At 38.7% G+C, this 21,965-nt stretch overlaps 1 protein-coding gene across 3 annotated transcripts in view; it reads left to right on the top strand.

Moving 5' to 3' along the window:
• pcdh11 (protocadherin 11) overlaps window positions 1–21,965 on the top strand; it is a 252,405-nt gene that overhangs the window by 105,034 nt on the left and 125,406 nt on the right. For 2 of the 3 annotated variants that reach the window (XM_064328154.1, XM_064328153.1), the window contains exon 4: window positions 11,535–11,594. In XM_064328154.1, the coding sequence (XP_064184224.1) occupies window positions 11,535–11,594 (60 nt within the window). Of the gene's footprint in view, window positions 1–11,534; window positions 11,595–18,977; window positions 20,815–21,965 lie in introns of those variants that run through there. The other variant, XM_064328156.1, reaches the window with a different exon arrangement.

The following is a 21,965-nucleotide window of genomic DNA, read 5'->3' as shown; positions in this document are numbered from 1 at the left end:
GCAGATAAGTGGATGATCCATCTTACTTTTGCAAGTGGTATAATATTTTAATATCTGTACATACTAAATATTATTACATAGTTCTTACAGTTTAAATAGCCATATGCTGTAGTTCCAGGTATATTTGTACATGTTAATGAATAATATGAAAAATGTGAAACAAAAGGTATGACACTCGCTCATAAGAAAATACACAACAACATACGTTATTGCTTAAATCATGACATTTCGGCTACTTGGCTTTCAGGAATACTAAAAATAGCAACGGCAAAAAAAATCTGTGCCTGTCATGCAACGACAGTGAGAAAGTAGACAAAAAAAACACAATTAATTAACCACCAGCCTGCTGCTGCCTATCAAAACATGGTTTTTGATGTGACACATTTCATTTATACATCATGATTATCCAGCTAGCTTTTCCTTTGTTTTTCCAATGTTCTTTTTATTTCTATCAAAGTAAATGAGAATGACGGGGCACCATTCCGTCATGTACTCTTCTTTAACACATGGATGAGGCGGTGGTATTCCACACAAAGGATGAGAGCTCTCAGGCTGCAACTGATCCAGGTACACCAGCTTATTGATCCCGACACCTAAGGGGAACTGCAATACAGTGCTTTCACCACAGAACATCGCATCAGTCCTAGTGACAGCCTCTGTAAGCAACTGGCATAAAAAAGCATTATTGTGAAACATAATCTTTTGCTCTTTGTTGTTTTATTTGAGACAAAGGAAATCATAGTTTTGTGTTTAATGTAAAATTGGAGGCCACTTTTGTGTGTGGATGTGTGTGTGTGTGTGTGTGTGTGTGTGATGGTGGGGGTGCATGTGTGCGTACTTGCATGCATGTTATAAGTAATGTATGTAATAATAACACCGATACATTATCATATTATCTCTCACCCAAGGCTTCTCAATGCCTTGTTTCAGTTTTCCCCCTTTAGGGACTTTGCTTGCTCTTATATGGAAACATATTTTGTAACAGCACTTAGATTGTTTAGAGATAAATCCCCTAACTGATATAACTTTGTACTGTTTACTTTCATGGTGTCTTTAAACAGCAGCATACTGAAAGCCTGTATTCTATCTAATCATAGATCGTATGAATTTTAGTGCTCAAATTAAACAGGCATTTCAGAGCCAGTGTTTGCTACATCTGCAATGACTGCAGACCCATACTTTAGTCAGAAGTGCATTCCAAGGATCTTGTGACCACCCTTGAAATATGCATGTCCCCATGCATCAGGTCCCCATGAAGGTGAAACATAGTATGAGCAGTGAGGGTGTCTCCCAGTGCAAAACTTGTTAACATGACTGTGATTAACTTAACACCAAACCTGTTTTTTCCCCTTCTTTTTTGTCTGAATAAAATAAGAAAGTGGAGGCAATCCAAGGAAAAAATGCTTTTCTCTTCTTCTGCATTTTCTTTTTGTGCTTTATTCCATTTATTTGTCTGAAGCAAGACTCCGAGGACCAAAGCCTTTGGCCGTTGCCTTGTGTAAATCAAATGTGTCTTCCAACAGAGCTCTCAGAGCCAGCAATGTAGAAAATGGCTGTGGAAGAGACTAAAGTGGGGTGCAAATGAAGTGCCTGCCTTTTAGTTAATTATCTGTTATTTATTACAATCACACAAACAAATAAATAAATAAATAAATAAATGAGCCAACAATGAGCACTGATAATTTGAAGAAAGGTGACAGCTGACAGCTACATTGAAATATAATTTTGCTTGTTTTGGTTGCTTTTTTAAAGATGTTAAGTGAATCATGCATGACTCACAACCAGCTGTTTTGATCTACTGCCATGTATAAATGTAACATACTTATTAGCTGCGACCACAGCTCTATAGCTCCTGACTGCATGCATGTTTTGTGTTTTAGTTTGTTTGAAACCCATGACTTGAAATATTGACTTGAGTCTCAACTTGAATGTATAGATATCTTGATCATTAGCTAACCCTTGCTGCTTTCTGAAATTCACTGCTGTAGCCCTGAGCGCTATGTATGTATGTATGCACATATATATATATATATATACTTTTTTTTTTACATGATACATCCAAAGATGTTTTTTGACTGACACAACCTATATACAAACATGACAGATGGACAGCTTGACTGCCTTGCAGGGTTTCGTTATTAAAATGATATACATTCAGCATTTAATGGCTTCTGCCTGAAGCCACACCTAGCATTGTCTTCAGGTAGGCCAATCAAATCAAATAGTTTTGTCCCCCGAAGCAGCATCAAAATAATTATTTTGATATAGTGTGGTTTTATCTGCCATTGAAATTAATTGGAAATGAAGCAAGGAAAAAAATCAAAATCATTTTCAGTAGAGAGCATCTAAAATGAGCCATGAATTTTAGTTTAATTTCAGCTTAGCATCAAACATATGCAGAAATCTTACACTTGAGAATGAGATGAATTAGAACATTGACTGTGTGCCCAGCCTTATCGGCCAATATCTGTGACCGACCTTACTAATGCTCTTGTGGCTGAATGGAAAAGAATCCCTGCAGCCATGTTACAAAATCTATTGGAAAGCCTTCCGAGAAGATTGGAGGCTGTTATAGCAGCAAAGGGAGGACAAACTCCATATTAATGCCCATGGTTTTGACACATGGGTGTGATGTTCGGGTGTCCACACCTGACATCCAACATCTCCAAAATGATGGCCGTTAATATGGAGTTAGTCCAACCCTTGCTGCTATAACAACCTACACTTTGCTGGGAAGGTTTTATGCTAGATGTTGGAGCGTTGCTGCAGGGATTTGCTTCGAACAGAAGAGCATTAATGAGGTCAGGCACTGATTGGCGATTAGGCCTGGCTTGCAGTTGGCTTTCCAATTGATCTCAAAGGTGTTGGATGGGGTCCACACCGACAAAACCATTTTTATATGGACCTTGCTGTGTGTCTGGAGGCATTGTCAAGCTGAAGCAGGAAAGGGCCTTCCCCAAACTGCTTGGAAAGCACAGAATCATCTAGTGATTGAATTCTGTAGCATTAAGATGTGCCTTCACTGGAACTAAGGGGCCTAGCCCAAATCATGACAAACAACCCCAGATAAATTGTTTACCGATACTTTGTTTTTTTGTCATATTGTGTGTGTCTATATATATATATATAGCCAAGTTCTTTGAGATAATTTCTGAACATGACAACGATTGAACTTGTATCTGAGTTGTGTTAAACAGGCCTGGATCTGAGGGTGGATGATGAGGGAATATGAATTAGAATTGGGAACATTCTTAATTTTGATAAAAAATTAAATACAATATTTTTCATTTAACTTGTGATGATGTGCAAATATATTTAACTTAAGACTTTGATATCTTTATTGAAAGTAAAAGTCAAAGTAAAAACATTGCCTAAATATTCTTTTTACAACTAGTTTAGTCAGAGCAGTGAAGTATTACATTCCCCTGCAGAAAGTCCCAGATGTACAGTGATATTCACGACTGCAATACTGTTTAGTAAAAGCAGCTGCTGAAAACATTACCACTCTCCTTCTCACCAAACACATATATGACATTAAAAGCATACATTAAAACAAAACGGTAACAGTTGCTGCAGGTATTGCTCTGAGCATCTTGTAAAGGAAAGTAAGCATCTTGTAAAGGAATATGCCCTCAAACTTTTTTTTTTTTTTGCTTGCTTTTAACATTCTCCATTCTCACCAGCTGTCATCTCCCACTGTCATGCTACAAAGTGCCCCTGGCAATGTGACTCACAGAGATTGGGGGAAGAAAAAATAATCTGCAATGAGATCAAAAACATTTTATACACATGATCAAAAATTCTACACGTTAAAAAAAACAAAAAAAAAAACGCCTTCCTTTTTCCCAGCACAAGAAATACAGGTTTTTTTTTCATTGTCGTTCGAGGGGAGAGAAAACCCAGAAGTAGCTTACCCAAAGTCAGGCCCGTTGGAGAAGCTGTCAGGAAGTAGACAACATAACGTCCCCTTGTGAGAGTGAAGAATGTCACTGGAGCAGGCTGCCACCCAATGCCAATGTGCCAGCATGCCCCGTGCTTTTCACTTAGGGTTGAATGAGACGCTTGTTTGGTAATGAGTCCGCCACAGCTATAGCTTTTTCTCCCCACCTGGTGAATGCTGGGAAGGACATACCAACATGCCTTCGCAACATTGGCAGAAAGAAGGTGAGGTGCAAAAGCATGACATAGGAAAGGCTACTACCTAACCTTCTCAGGCAAACAGGGTATACTAATGTAATCACAAATTACTCAAATATATCCCTTGTGTCTGGTTCTGGCTCTCTCTCTCTCTCTCTCTCTCTTTACTTGGAACAAAAAATGGCAAAAATAAAGTCAGGAGACACATTACACCCAAATGACCGAAAATTATGTTATTGCATGATTTAAAATCATCTGTTTTTTTGATGGCATGGGAAAATGTAACTGGGCAGCAACAGTAAACATAATATCTAATAATATTGAAAACAAAACTATCACACCATGTTTATAAGCAGTGCAGTTAGTATGCTTATACGTAGTATATTGTATTATGTATGGCAATTTGTTTGCAATTGACCTACCTGTTTAAATAAATAAATAATTAAATAACAATGGGGCACTTGTTTACCCTCATACAATAAAGCACAAGAACCACTGGGATTTTTATTAGGGGTGAGGCACAGAAGAACATTTTTAAATTACATTGCCAAATTGCTGGTATTTTTGCAATAATGGTTTTAAACTATTGAGCACATTAGCTGAAAAAAAAACTTGACATAAGTAATGCTTATATGTTAGCATTCATGCTTTATCAAAAGAAAGATCTGTCATAGTTTCAAAGCGATTGTCACAGACTGTAATAATAGCCTACTGTTAAATACCTCAGTTGTGTGTTTACTTTGAAGAGTGTAGTTATTTTTGGCTGCGCAAGCAAGAGCTGAATTTACACAGCATACCAACAGTTCAAGCTCTCGAGGAACGTGGCCTTTTGGCATATGCTTTTCAGTCTGGAAACATTGATGTGTAACTGCTTAGCAAGCACATCTCTCCCGCCTTCGCCCGGTTCTCTTTTCTCGAAAACCGCTGGTTTATTCGCTTTGTGTTCTGCCAGAGCCCTTTTTCTCTCTGAGACCAGAGCTAGGCAAATCCCTCTCTCAGGCTAATCTGTAGAGAGACAAAACCCTTTTCATCCGGTTTCTTGTTTTCTCATTGCATTTGTATGGACAGCTATTCATGATCTGCATACCAAGGGGTATTCGTGTTATTTAATATAATTATATATTAAATAAATACAAAATGATTGAGGTATTTAATTTTCACAGCAAAGTTGAATATAGTACTTGGTTGGCCATTTAATTCATTAATTCATTCATTCATTCATGTATTCATTCATTCATCTAGAGTTCTGAAAGTTCCATGCAAAATCATACTTAATTTTAACCATAGTCACCACCCAGCCGGAGATTCGGCTAGGCCTGGCACTTGCTCATTCAGATACTGTACGGAGGCAAGCTGATATGCAAGTCAATATTGCGAAAGCCCCTCAGGTGACATTACCAATTTAAAACTCAGTCATTCTGTTCCAATTTCTGAATTAATTAATGGACACATTTGGAAACACAGTCCACGTCTGGTCTTGATATTTATGCATTTGTAGAAGATTACATATATGCTTTTCCACTGTGGTGATAAATTAATGTGTTTTTGTGTGAACAGCTTTGTTTGGTTTTGTTGTGAGAATGAGATGTGATTTTAAATGCAGTTAATCCTGTTAAAAGACATTGCAAATAAACTCATTACTGCCAAAGGAAAAATAGAGGTGGAGGGGGCCAGACTGTGCTTCTCTGCTGTAGGTGGAAAGATTAAGCACAATATGAAATACAGCATGTCATTTTCTTTCAAGACGTGAGCTCAAGACACTACTTAGATGTTAGTTCTTTTGTCATATTTGTGTTTGTCTACCTGCATTTATGTGGGATTTGGTCTCCTAAAATCGGGGGACTATGTAAAATTGGCTGTAATTCCTGGGTCAATGGACGTGGATGCACATAAACTGAAATTAAAGCTGACATTTTGCGCTTTAACCTCATATTCATTGCTTCGTTTCAAATCCTATGTGCTGGAGTACAGAGCCAAAACAACAAAAATGGTGTCACTGTCCAAATACCTGCAGACTGCTCTGCATATACAGTCAAACAATCCATGTGTGCTTAAAGTGCAGATTCTCAGCTTTTCTTTAAGGATATTTCTACACTTTGGTTTCACCATGTATAAATTACAGCACTTTATATACATAACCTGCCATTTCAGGCCACTATAATATTTGGCACATACTAATTTTATGTAAATGGAAGTAGTCATGTTTAGTACCTTGCTGCATATCCTTTGCATGGCTCACAGGTGTTTCTGATTTATCATACAATTAGTTGGATGTGTATTGCCTCCTTCATAAGAGCATTACGTAGTCCTGATTCTAGGCTTTTGATTGCCTTTGGAATCTGTTATTGGCATTTGTCAACATGAGGACCAGAGTTGTGCCAATTAAAGTCAAGGAAGATATAATGAGGCTGAGAAATAAGAAAAAAAGCAGTTGGAGACTTAAACTTGTCTGACAGATCAGAAACACACTTCTGGAGGCAGGCATGGAAGTGTCGGTGACTACTGTCCACAGAAAACGTCACAGACAAAAAAGTGCTGTAATTTCAACATGGTGAAACTAAAGTGTCTAAAAATACCCTTTTAAAAAAGTTGGGAATGTGGTGCTCTTCAGCAACATCTGAATTGTTTGCTAATTAATCTAAAATTGGACTACAGAACCAAATCAAGGAAAAAAATATGTCTTTGCCTCAAACATTATGTAGCTCACTGTGTATATGTTGAGATCAGGGCTCTGTGCAGGCCAATAAAGTTCTTTCACGCCTTTGTCGACAAAACCATCCCTATATAGACCTCGCTGTACGGGGCATTGTCAAGCTGAAATAAGAAAGGGCCTTCCCCAAACTGTTGGGGAAACATAAAATCATGTAGAATGCGATTTAATGCTGCAGCATTAAGATTTGCCTTCATCAACTATGGGGCCAAGTCCAAACCACGAAAATAGCTCTTTCGGCCATGTATATATATATATATATATATATATATATGCATCAATAGATGTTATTCTGTACATGTGTTCTGAAAGTGTTGTAAATTGACTGGCTTCACATACATTTTGCTTTGAGATATATTACATTACAGGCATTTAGCAGACGCTCTTATCCAGAGCGACTTACACAACTTTTTACATAGCATTTTGCATTGTATCCATGTATACAGCTAGATATATACTGAAGCAATTTCGGTTAAGTGCCTTGCTCAAGGGTACAACGGCAGTGTCCTACCCGGGAATCAAACCTGCGACCTTTCGGTTACAAGCCCAGTTCCTTACCCACTGTGCTACACTCCGTCCTATACTCAGTCATATAGGTCTCCTAAACTCCTAATGCCACATTATATCATAACTTTAATTGAGGACTCTCACTAGTGCTCAAGACCACAGAAAAAAAATATTGGATTCAGACAGCTTAGCAAATGAGCTCACTGCAAACGATGTCTCAGTGCCCCATGCTCTTGTGGGTAGCTGTCATCGTAGAGAGAAACCCCTTGTAACAAGAGCACTCTGAGTTCTAGTCACGGTTCTCTTCACACTGCAAGCAGAGAGAATATTGTTCTCTGCAGTCTGCAGCCCTCCTCCAAAGATACTTTTCTGATGTGACTGTAAAGGTAGAGCCCCCCGCATTTACCAACTGCCTGAAATGCAGGACGGTGGGCTGCACTGGGATGGCCAATTACTGGGAAAACCTTTAAGGGAAATCCTGCAACATGACTTGTTCTGTTGTACTGTTAAAAAGCCAAAAGGTTTTAGAGAGGTATTTAGTTGTGTATAGTTGAACTATTTTTTGCATGTGGTTTACAGAGCCAAAAGATTTGAAAAGGCTTCTACAGAAGCTTTTAGGGGTTGATTGCTAGTGGTATGTCTGCCCAAGCTGTTTGTGTTCTTTGGGCACGCTATTATGACTGCATGACAATATTAAATCACTGGATAACGTATTAACCTTTCTGGTAGGCCTGATTGCCACAATCTAATGTAAAGGTTCAAGAAACTGGCATCATTGTCAGCAATTCAAAGTCAAATACATTAACATATCAGATGCTTAAAGCCACCTAAATATACAGAATTTGCTTTCAAAACTTGTGAAACTTGAGGAGTTTCAAAATTACATTTAATTGCATCATGCTCTTTACTCTCCATGAAAGAGAAAGAGAGGCCAATGCATATAAGTCAAGAATTATTAAATCATAATATTTCTTTTTAACTGCTTTGATCAATTTAGGTTAACATAACCCAGTAAAAAAATGCACACATGAAATGAATTAAAATCAAGAAGTGCAGATTAAAGGATTAACATATGTCTGTTGGATTGTGGGGCAGAATTCATGAGGTTTCAAATTACTCTGAGAATATTAAACTACTTTAGATATGCAAAATTTGGATGGGTGGAGCTTCAACCATGTTCTATCAGTTGCTATGAAAACGTATGCATTATTTGATTTCATAATGTGACTGCCAACATCTGTTTTAGTTAAGTTGCATATCTTAAAGTGTACTCATGTCTGAAACTAATTCAAACAGAAGAATTAGTTTATGATGCATTTGTGTCAAGCATTTATCAAGTAACATTTCATCTTTCCTTGTAATTTTGATGCCAGGGATGGTCACACATGACTAGAGACAAAGACTTTTGTTCTCATTAAAAGCAAAGAAAATAAGACGAAATTGCAAAAACCAGACAAGGCCTGGTTTTTCTTTAAAGGGTGGTGTGTGGGTGGTGCTGTTAGTGAGGCTGTATTATCCAACATTTGGTGAAAACTCTTCCTGCCTTTAAACAGAGATGAAATATGGACATTGAAGCCTGGACAGTTCAGTGTTTCATCTTGTTCACTGATACCATAAGGAAAGCATTAATAGTGTCAGGGAGCATTAGCCATGCCACAGGAAGATAATTGGATATGGAAGTCTGACTGGCGGCACCTGCTCAAATTCTGTGCTGTATCGAGAGAGAGAGAGAGAGAGAGAGAGATTGCATATTGTCACATAGACAGTTCAGCACACATATGCTCTACTGCAGTACAATTATCACTTATCTGGAACAATAATTCACATGCAATCCTAGGCAACAGGAGATTGTGACATCATATTTAGTTTGTTAGAAATTATAATTATTTGAGAGAGCAATGCATAACCATTGAGTTCTGATGCATAATAAAATCATATGCAAGAAATGGTATAGTACACATAGTTTATAATATTATGAATTCAGGATGTGGATTTATTCTGTTATATGTATAGACAGTAGTAGACCGTGGGGTCAGAGACAGGGCCTTCAACAATGCAACAACTCCCCACTCCCACCCACCCACAGAAGCACACTCAACCGAGCTCAACCTTTATAGCAAATACACACAAGCATGTTGCTCAATGAGATGTCAAGGGTACATGTCAATACAAGTCTTATTCTTATGGCATGCCAAAGTCTTACAGTGATCACTCTAGCCAATGGAATTCTGAATTTTTGGAAAACAGGACATTTAAAAATCTTTGTTTTACACTAATTCACTTGTGTTCTAATATAAAACATATATATATTTTTTGCTGTTATTTGTCAACGATTTGTCAGATTTTATTGTCACTCTTGTGATAGAAATGGGATGAAATAGTGGGATTAACGGGATGAAGTAAAATACAAATGTTTTTGCGTTATGATCAAAACAAAATTTTTCTTTGTAGGCTAATAATACTAAAAAAAACCCTAGCAGTGATTTCCGTTTTAATTTATTCATGCTGAGCAAGCTAGCTAGAGTGTGACATCTCGTTTAGACTTTTCGTTCAGATTGAGCGCTTTCTCTTTGAATCTTGCAATGCTGACAACAGCTGTGTGAATATGATGATCAATGAACAACACTGATAGGTCAGACACCAGGATTAGCTCAAAGAAACAATTATTTTATTGTGGTTATCTTGTAATCTTTAAAAAAAAACTTTGTTATATCTGGGTTTATAGAATGTGATTTGATAAATCTGTCTTGAAAATGGGACTGGCATTAAATTCACAATGAGATGAAGTTCTTCATTTTTTGTTACCTTCGACTTTGAGAACTGTACATATTCACTTGTCTGAACAGCTGTTACTGGCGCAAACATAATGATATCAAACAGTGGTGGCCGAAACAGAGTAGGTGACCTGGGGATGTTCTAATCATACACATCAAAATTTGATTGGCTGATGCATCATCACTCATTGTCTGAATCCAATATGAAATTATAGAGGAGTCTGACAGTCAAAATGTGGCTAGCCCTCAAGAGACAGGAATGTCAGAAATGTGACGCACCTTCTGAGATCACAGTTTTGAACTAACAATTTTCTGATAATATGGAAAGGAACCCATTCAAATGTTCCTATAAAATTGGCTATATATGAACTCAAAATTAAATAATTTTATCAATAACCACAATCAAATTTTTTTGCAATTTTTCTCCCATTTTCTCGCCAATTTAGTTGTTATACCAATTCCGCAAGTGGACCAGCCACAGTCCTGGTCGATGCGCTATCCTCTGTTGGTATGGGGAGGGTGTAGACTGCCACATGCCTCCTCCGATACATGTGGAGTCGTCAGCCGCTTCTTTTCACCTGACAGTGAGGAGTGTCACTGGGAGAGCGTAACACACGCGGAGGTTCACGGTATCTCCCCTGGATCCCTTCCCCGCTGGCGAGACAGCGGATCGGGGTGGGGTGGGGGGTGTAATTAGAAATCGGCAAGTGTTAAGTGTGGGGTGGGGTCGGGAGATAAGTAGCGATTGTAAACTGGGGACATTTTGCTAACTATCATGAATGCAAAGTGCTCCATTCTCCCAATTTTTTCCCCCATCATTTGGTACCCCTCCCAGAGAGTTGGTATACCCATACAGATGGAGCCCTAGGCAACAGCCTATATCACCTCTGCCTACAATGGCCCTGCTGTCAGGCAGTCATTGACAATGAAGCTTTTGTATTCCATTGCATTCAATCATTAATACTCATTTTTAGTAACAACACAAGATCGGATTGTATGTCCCCCATTTGTGGCCTTACATAAATATATCATTTGATAGCTATTCGGCAATACCATTTTCAAGCACACTAGCTTCATGGCTACAATGTTCACTATGCATTCTGTGACCCTGACTCCTCAACTCCCACTGAGCAATGAAAGAGTCCATCCTTTAACAGTCATCATACTGACAAAATATGAAATAGGATTATTGTGAACAGGTCCTTAACCCCCCCCCCCCCCCCACACACACACACACACACACACACTCCCCCACACACCAAAAATGGAACAAAAATAAAAAGAACACCAACAAATTAGCTAACTGGAGTCATGATGGTAGTAGCTGGCCCCCTGCTGGTATGACCACAGCATCCGCTGAGGAAATTGTTCTTGACATGCTATTGTGTTTTTTGTTTTTTTTCTAGAATCAGAGCCAGACCCCTGACAAGTCATTCAGCTCAGTTCCGCCCACGTGTCCACATAAGGTGAGTGGTGGCTTATTCTGACTTATTCTGACTTGAAACTATGAAACTATATTCCATGAAGCAATATTTACAATTCGTATTTAAAACAATATGTTTTTAAAGTATTTTAAAAGAGATATGCCATCCGTTTTGAAGAAAATAAAGCAGGCTAAATGTTCAGATAATAAATTAAAGGACAAAACGTGCTACTATGACTAAATGTAGATTGAGAATGCATTTCACTTTTGAGGAGATAACCTAGATAAGCAGGTAGGGAAATGAGTCACCAATCAAATGCCAGTCTAGTCATGATGTGGGTAAAACATCTCATCTTAAAACTGAAATGTACTGCAGGATGGTGCCCTCATCTCTAGACACGGGGCACTGATTTTTAAGCCCACCAAAATCATTTTCATTGGTAACCTGGTTTTCCCAAAAGGTGTTCCATTCTGGTATGGGCTAACCTAGCCCAGCCAAAGCCCTAGGCCCACCACTCTGAACTACTAGGCTTTTTCATTGATTTTAAGGGATACAGAAAACAGCATTAGACCTTAGGGTCAATAAAGGATCTCAATGTGTTCCTGAGGTGAGGGATCTGGGACTTCAGCTTAGTGAGATCACCATGTCACTTGTCAGGAATCATGCTTGGTCATTATGAAGACTGTGGGGTTTGATCCACAAGCCTGAAATATGATTCACATGTCAATGTGTGACATATGATGAGAATAATGTAATAATGCTCTCACCATTTTATGAGGAGCCCTTTTGGCATTCAAATTTTAAGCACTTTGAAGAAGGGATTTCAACTAGTAATGTGTGTATATACATATATATATATATATATATATATATATATATATATATATATATATATATATATATACGGTGTAGTGTACCATTGCCTCTTAAAACTGAGCGCCAGTGAGAACTATTTCAGTTCTATTTTGATTTTCATCCTGCTGCCTCAGTTTGCCATCTGTAAATGTGCTAAATAGCAACGTCTTCACTTGAAAAGTTTCCCTTTTGGCAACTCCAAAGTGCTAAAGTGTTTGTGTCCTTTCATGGTTGACTAACAGGTCAATGCGAAGAGTGTGGCACTTGGTAAAAAGGCAAGGTGTCACATCTGAGTGCCTGTTAGTAATTGGTCAGCATGCATACTGTCTGGAGACAGCGGTCAGTGCATTACATGTCTCCACATCACTCCTGTTCTTCAGTCCCAGTGAGTCTGTAGCATTAGAGCCCACAGAAGACATTGTCACAATGGCTGAAGTATGCAAGATGACATTCCGTTTCCTTGTAAAATAAGAAAAAAAAAAGGCAATCACCATCGTTCTGACCGAGTCAACACAGAAAAAAGGGTCTAATTGCCAGTGAGTCCTTCACATGAACCTGAACTGTTCCCATTAAGATCACCTTTAATGAGGTGTTCCGAGGAACGGCGGCGTGGTCTGGGTGTGCCCACACAACATCTGAGCAGACATCGTCCTTGGAATTTAAGGAGCGTTGCAGTTCCCGCATTATCTTCAGCTCATGTGGAAAGAACTGATCTGGACTGGCATAATGATTGGATGCCAAGCATTTGCAATGATGATTAAAAAAAATTTCCCTGCAACCAGTACGACATAATCTTTCTGGTAGACTCACATTAGTGTCCATGGGCTGTGCAAACCAATATGCATAGAAAAAAAAAATGGGGGCAGTGAAGTAATAATTTAGCATGTTACTTAATGCAGGATAAATGCATATGGATAAATGTGTGATTATCGCAGGATACAAAACAGTTTTTAATATGTTTTCATAATAGCAATGTGCACTTATGTGTGGCATGGCAGGGTGGTTATATTTTGAAGGGGAGAGTAAGCAGCACAGGGGTCTTTTAAAAACATACATATTATATAAGATATTATTACATGCAAGAGAGCAAGCAAGCGATTGGCAGATATATATATATATATATATATATATATATATATATAGAGAGAGAGAGAGAGAGAGAGAGTGAGTTAAGTGGAAGTAATTGCACATGGTGTCACACTATACATGGGCCAGATTCTGCTGTGCTGCAACCAGACTGGGGATGATTAAGCAGCAGTCCAAGTGGGCCAGCAGCTCCTTCTCTCCAGAGTCCCCAGTCTCCAATAGCAATTCCACTCCAGTGGCAGTACTTCATATTCAAGTGCTCCCAGGGACCTGTGCATTGCAAAAGTCCTCAAACACAAACAAACACTGTACGCTCGCTGTCCAGGCACTATTGGTCACCAAACATCACTGTAGTGACCAGAATCACTGGCTGGGTTTACATGGAGCCTAATATTCCAATTAAAATCAGTTTAAAAGCCCAAGCAGAATGAAAATGCTCCATATAAACACCTCAATCAGAATAAACAGGCCCAAACCGATTGAAATTTCAGTTGGTTGCAGAGGGGTAGTTTAAACCTTTTCATAAACCGATCAAAAGAAAAATTATACCATGTAAACGATTAAACTGATTATTTTCTGGCTGCGTTCTTTATGCGCATGCCCACCGTGTTGACATAAATGCGTGGTGACGTATACGTTTCTCTCCACTGATCAAACATGTGGTGTAGGTGTGGACGATCATAGATATATATGTGGGCAATATGTCGATATTAGATTGTGAACGATTAAAATGTCTCCACGATCTGCCTTTCCAGAGAGATCGGGAGTATCGGGCTACAGTGAAACTGCACATTCTATCAGTTGCACTGACAGCGCTCATACAAGGCATCTAACGTTGTTTTCTCAGCCAAAACTAAAATCTATGTTTTCAGTAGCCTACTTTTGAATTTCTTTTCTGTGTCGGCAAATAAGTCAGAGGTGGTCCAGCGAGCTCTTTTGGTGGCCAAGGGGATGTGTATCGACCACCCCATATAAATGAATGGAACTTGACATAAATTTGCTAGCATACTGTCTAAGTGTCCTATCTACCGTATTTGAGATTAATATGAGAAAGGGTGGTCGCTATCAGCACGTCTAGGAATCTGTACATATTCACAGTTGTAAGCCAAGTCGCAGGACGCAAAATAGCCATTAGAAAAGCAGTTTGAAATTATTAAGCAACGTCTGCGCCGTTGCTTTTAATGGGTCGTGATGAGATAATTCCGAGCGCGTTGCTTATCTTAAAGTTGATTCTGTAAATAAGACTGTATTAATATAACTACATGTATATGTATGAAGTTGTTTTTTTACATTTAGACAGTTTATTATGCGTATTTTTTTACAGGACATTTTAATAGGTAACGATGTCCTGCTATCTCTAATAAATATGAAGTAAATACACTACCGGTTAAGGTGGTCGATACACGTCCCCCCCTCTGGTCGATAATAGGTGCTCTCACTCTAGCTAGCTATATAGATAGTACAGGTGCGCCATGCGGCTGGATGGCTGACACTACGGAGGAGTTTGTCCCTAAAAAAAAATTTGACGTCTGTGATATGGAACTGGTTTGGGTTTTCCAAACGTGTAAACACCAGACCGTATTAGATCACATCCCATGTAAACGGTTGACCCGAAATCTTCAATCGGAATGATTTCAATCAGAATGAAAAAAAGTGTGCATGTAACCGCAGCTACTGTGTGCCTGGTCTTCAAGAATGTCTGTGACATGGCCAGCATAACTACTATGTTGACCATTAAAGAAGACCCTTTGGATAATTGAGTGCCCGAAACAAAACTGTGCTGTTTGCTTCCTAGCCATCATAACCACTGAGAACACACTTTGATTGCCTGTACCTCTATGCTGGAGTGTGAAAATAAGGCAGATGGAACAGGAGTTTACTCCCCCCTCTCTGAGACTTTTGCATGCTGAATCCTGGCACTGCCAGACATCCAAAATTGGTATGACAAACATGCCATTCCACACTCCCTGGGGAGGGGGGGGGGGTGGGTGTTCACTGTAGTGTTGTCACTTCCCCCATACCTACAGGCGTATGAAAACATCATTTCACAAACTCAAGGCACCAAGCTGGGAATGTCATGCATTGCGTCATTGGTAAAATGTTAGGAATTTGGCATCACTATATATATATATATATATATATATACACACACATACATGCATACATACTTACGTACAGACGGGCAACTAGTTCAAGGAAAAACCAACATAAAGTGTATTAGTAAGGTGCTGGGCCACCACAAGCCACCAGAACAGCTTTAGTGTGCCTTGGAATTGATTCTCTGGAACTCTACTGGAGCAAGAGCACTAACACATTGGTCCAAAATCTCCCATAGGTGTTCAGTTGGGTTCAGATCTGGTGACTGCGAAGGTCATGGCATATAATTCACATCATTTTTACACTCATCAAACCATTCAGTTGACCCCTCTTGCAATGTGGATAGGGGAAGTGTTATCTTGGAAGGGACCACTATCATCAGAATAGAAATGTTTCATCATAGGATAAAGATGATCACACAGAATAACTTTTTATTGATTTGCAGTGATCCTTCCATCTAAGGGCGAGTGCATGTGTAGTGTACACCAAGTGAACGGTACCTGCCTGAATCCTTGACCCACCGGTCCGGTGTCTCTGTTATGCTCTGGGGGAATTTTCCTGGCATGGTTTGGGTCCACTTGTCCCCTTTGAGGAAATAAATTAATTACAATAAAATAGGAAAGGTCATTCCTTGTTCCATTGGTTTCTCCCACAGTGCGACTGTCATAAAAATGTATCATGGGATGCCGGCCAGCCCTGCCATACTGGCTAGTGTAGGACAGCTACATTTTCCTACAATGAACGCCATGCTTTACAGTACACACGGGAAACATGTTTTCAGTGAGATAGCCAGATGTTCAAAGATCTTAGTGTACACATAACAAAGTCATTTTCAGTTTATTAGAGTGGCAAGGTATTTTGCACATTTACACTGTAGATTGGCATATTGTAATGATAGGTAATGTTCTTTTTTCTCACCTCTTTCTCTTTCTCACACTGCAACATTGCAATTTTCACACTTCATAGTAGTCCTGTATATATGTGTATTCTTATAAGTAGTATACACTATAATTAGTGGTATAATTATGCATGGGCAGCACATATGCAATTCTATCAGAATTATGCCCAAAGGAAATCAACAAAATAAAAGTATACAGTTACGTCAGCAAGCTTGATAGTACTTAGTTGAGTTGTTAAATTTAAATTAATTTTTCGGTAACGTTGTCGTGTTGTTGGTGTGTTGCAACGCCATAGTCACAGAGGCCGAAAAACGTCATTGGGGGGAGGGATGTGTCTGGAGGGTTACTGTTGTTGTTGGGAAGCTTTCGTTTGGTCATATCTAGTAACCCATCTAGTAACTATCTCAACAAGGTTGCTGGGTACCGCTCATAGACCATATAAAAATATGGACGAAGTGCTTCATGACATCACCCACTGATCTGCTATGGTTAGTGTTCACTGGCGCATGAAGCCCAAACTAGGGCGCAGCTGCATTGCCCGTTGCAACCAATGCAAGCGCAGTGGAAAAATAGATAAAATAGATCACTAGCTAACTAGCTAGCTAGTTATATAGACAGATAGATAACAGAACTCTAGATAGCTAGACAGATATATCACAAGATAACTAGCTAGCAAGTTAGCTAGATAGACAGATAGATCGATAGCAAGACAGTAAGCTTGCTCCCCCTACCTAAGTAAATCGCATTAGATTGTCTTCTTAAAGAAGCTTCAAAACTGCTTACAAATCTGATTTCACCAACAACATATACAAATTATAAAAGAGAATCAACTGAAACCCTGAAATGGTCAGAAATCGCATTCTGACATAGAACCTTGTTTATCTGAAAATGTCGCAAATGTATTAACCGTAAGAACTGGAGAGAAGAATCCTTAGAATAGCGGTTAGTACAGTTGAACGCAGCACACAACATTTTTGGACCTTGGACTTTTAAATGGTGAGATCGTATGTACCTAGCTAATCGGAATAAAACGACACGGCATCACACCTGCCGCTGAAGCACTTTGCCTGGCTTCAAGGATGGGGAAATCCTTATACGGTCATACGGTAGTAGGACAAGCCACATTGTGCGCACTGAAATTAACCAAGATTTGGGAATTTTGGGGGACTTATTTTAAAAAATCAGACCCAGGGGAGACATTACAAGGGATGGGATTAACTACTTAAACCATCATTTCTTGTGAAAAACATTTATTGACTTTATATTTCCTCAGAGAAAATTGGCCTCTTTTCAGGCTTTCCCCATTGACTTAACATTGGGTGGGCGGGGTTTCAAGTTCTTTTTGCAACCAGGTGTTGCAGTTCACACAGTAACCACTGGGGTAAAAGGCTTCTCTCATAGAGGCGAGTTGTTGCCCCTTGGTACCGCTATGAACGCACTATGAACTAATACAATTATACGCACGTAGCATATGATTAGTAGGTGACAGACAACAATCAGTTACACTTGACTCATAACACAAATGTTTTAGCCATACAACTAGATTTACAGTCCGGCAGCTGTCTTGCTACTGCTAGCCTTGTACGGATGCACGCATAAATAGCTAACGGTAGGTTAAACTTCGAATTATGATGTTACTTAAGTCAGAGTGTGGAGAAGAGAGGAAGAGAGGAAAGAGGACGGAGAAAGTTATCCCCGAGACCCAGCTAAGTTCAAAGCCGGAAAATGCAGCTTGAAATGGAGTGCTTTATATTACAGAGCAGGGGCGTCCTGCAAGCCAAAATTCTGGGCACAATTAGAGTGAGGGCCATAGGGGTCCTTCCCCAGAAAAAAAAGAAAATAATGACGCAATTATTATTATTATTATTATTATTATTATCATCATCATCATAATCATGTTGTTGTTGTGAGAATCATCATTAGGCTATTCACATATCTTTACCTGCTTCACACAGATCAGCAACTTTAACTGCCTGATTATCATCATCATCCCTTGATTGGTCTGAAATGGTCATATGAAAGAGGGAACACATCTTTCAATTAAATCTGCATACATTTCCATGAAGGAAAAATAGCCTATCACTATAAATCTCACCTAAGATAACCTACCTCTTGCACTATCAACCTCCTGACTGAGGACAGGGCTGGGGCTTTCTGTTGTTTTTGTAAAGAATGACGAGATTTTCCTCTGCATCTTGACCTGGAGATATCAAATGGAATTCAGTGTTTTGCTAACCATAACCTGTGATAGTGGTGGTAAAAACTATCAGCTAACTGCCATAAGATTCACACAGCTCTCCTTTACCAATGTTAAATAGAATGCTATGCTAGCTAGCGAGCCAGAAGGCTAAACAACCGGATTGAGGGATGGCTACTAACTTTAGCTGGTACTAGCCAACTATCTTGCAAAGCAAACTATGCCTATATTTCTCAAATGCAGCTAAGTGTGTATAACTAATTGCATTTCATTTTCACACGTTTGAAAAAGGGATTGATGCTCTTCTGACCACTTCAGCAACACATCGTTAAGCTGCAGCCTACATCTCCTCCGGCATTGATGCGCAACAGAGTGCTGTGCATACCTGCTGTTGCGAACCAATTTCATCCTCCAACTTTTGGAAGAAACCAATACCATAGGGAAAGGGGGTGTGTGACTTTTTGAGGTATCTATGACATAATTAGAAGAATACGTTTGACTCATAATATAAAATTATCATAACTACATATTATAATAATAATAATAGTAATAAAATAAAAATATAAAAAATCCAGATATCAAAAATCTGGTGGGGCACTTGCCCCCCCTGCTTGAATGGGCATGACGCTTGAAATAGAGTGCTTTATATTACAGAGCAGGGGCATCCTGTTACAGAGTATTCCAAAAAGCATTCAAATTGGAATAGTTTCATCCCATGGATTTTTATAATTGCATCAATAGAATATTTTTACATCAGATATTCTTGTAAGATGGTTGCACTGTAGCAGGAGTAGGCATGCCACCTATTTCTATCATAACTACTGTGTTGTCATGCAAAAGGGGGAAAAAAAAAAACTGTTGCACTTGCTTCATTATTCTTATAAATGAACAAAATGGATGGACTGTTAACTAAACACAACAAAATATACATTGAAAACATTGAAAGCTTCATTTAGATTTTGAAAGCTGTGATGTTATGAGACAGTTTGAAAATTATATTCACAAAATCACAAACATCAGCCAAATTCTTCCCAAACCCCTCTGGTTCACACAATTCCTTTTGGTAAGCAAAGAAAAATACAAACGACATAGTGGTTAATGGAAACATATGTCAGTCTGATGGTTTGCCTTCCTTAAGTTAATTATTTGAATTTCCTTACTCTCTCATTAGGTCTTCAATCATATAATATATATTGTCTTACATTGTTTATATGATTAGCAGGCCATTATATGTTGTGATACATGTAGTTAATATATTTTTACAGCCATATTTTTACCTGTTTATAAATGTATTTGATTTGAATGTGAAATTTTTTTGCAAGCCCAGTTACTTAACCATTGCACTACCCACCCATGTGAGAAAGTGGCTTTCATAAAATTCCTGGATTTTGTGGATCTGTGAATGTAACTTTTTGCTACTGCACGCAATTCTGTTAGCACTTCCTGTTTTTAGCACAACTGTTCTCTCCACAAGTATAAATACAGTCCTGTTTTACAGCCTGTTGTTTTTCTCCCACCTGAGATGTCAAGTATAAAGCTCAGTTGGCATGATAATTGTGTTTATTTGACAAATATGAAAAAAGTCACAGCAGCAGCTGAGCTTATGTGTTTCTCTTACCCGTCATCTTGTGGGGGTCAGACATGATTTATGTTTAAATAAACAAATCACTAGGACTTATGCAATAGAAGTTCTTTGCCATATGTTTTGATTTCAGAAAGGACAGGAAGAAGTATTTAGTAGTGGGGAAAAAATAGAATTGCACATTACACAAGATAGTGTTACTTGGGGTGAAAGCTGATATTTAAATCCTCACATTTTGCCAACATGGTTTTAATAATGACTCACACAAATCAATTCAACAAGCAAATAGAAAGTGTAACATTTCCATTCAGCTCATGTAAAATATAAATCTGCTCATCTTAACGATGCAAATCTGCTCATTGGTATTCCCCATGTATTTAGCACAAAGTGTGTGTGTGAGAGAGAAAGATAGAGAGAGTATTAGGAAAAGGAATACCAGCTGCCCCCCTAAAAAAATGACAAATGAAAAAGCAGGAAGAGGCAGGAATATACTCTGGACAGGTCGCCAATCTATTGCAGGGCACACAAATCATTCACATCTATGGGCAATGTAGTGTCTCCAATTAGACTACCTGCATGTCTTTGGACTGTGGGAGGAAAACAGAGTACACTTCATGCTGTGAGGTGACAGAGCTACCCACTGTACCACCGTGCTGCCCAATGATATATATATATATATGTGTGTGTGTGTGTGTGTGTGCGTGTATGTGTGTTTTGAAGCTTCAGAGTCTCTGTTTTGAAGATCACACAAGTTTAGATAATTATATAGCTCCCCAGTGTTACTGTGACCATCAGGAGCAGCCTTCCATGTTACTAAGCACATAGGCTAGTGGACAGCAGAACTACTGTCTGGAAACTAACAGATACATCTAGCACACAACAGTGACAAATACTCTTGCTAGTAAGTCCCACAACAGTAAATAGGGAATACTGCTCACTTTCACAGTTTGGCACAAAGCAAAAACTGCATAGCTGCCATGACTACTACTATTTCTATTTGCAACCAAAAAGCCATTGTCCCCCATTAATTACATTGCCTCATCTTTTGTTAACGTTTTGTCCATTTCCCCTGCCCTAATTGGCTCAGACACACCATATCTTTGACAAACCATTAAGAGTCTGGCCATAGTGCACTGCATTTATTGGGTCATATGTTTCAAGGTCCTGTGGTCATGTTTGATCCAGATAATTAAAAGTTGAGTGGAATTCTAACCATGGTTGTGCAGCAGTGAACAAAGCAGACCAGATGATTTGTAACCAGAAATCCAGATAAATTGCTGAGATATTTTTCATATTAAGGACATTCCACTGTACAAATACTTATACCTGATTTTATAATGTAGTTTGGTCAGGGTGTTCGAGAATACTGATATTCTTGAACTCCTGTGTATCAGAATCGTGCTCTTCTATGCCAGGCATTTTTTATCTAATAAAATATATTTTATTTAATATTGTTGCACTGGAAATCTCACATTATTGCAACATTTATCTATAATAGAAGCTATTCTCACAAGAGGGGTACAAACACACCCACACGCACACACACACACACAGAGTAAAAATGTATGTGCAAAATGTTCTCCACATTTTCACAATAGTTACTTCTCCCCAAATAACTTGATTGTTCTGAATGTCGATTTGCATGTTTAAATAAAACTAAGAATGGACTTTATGCCTCAAATCCAATCAGTTAAGCC

This window comes from Anguilla rostrata, chromosome 3, assembly GCF_018555375.3.
Source record: "Anguilla rostrata isolate EN2019 chromosome 3, ASM1855537v3, whole genome shotgun sequence".
Classification (NCBI taxonomy): Eukaryota; Metazoa; Chordata; class Actinopteri; order Anguilliformes; family Anguillidae; genus Anguilla; species Anguilla rostrata.
Note: the sequence above shows the minus strand (reverse complement) of the source record. Positions and strands in the feature narration are given on the sequence as shown.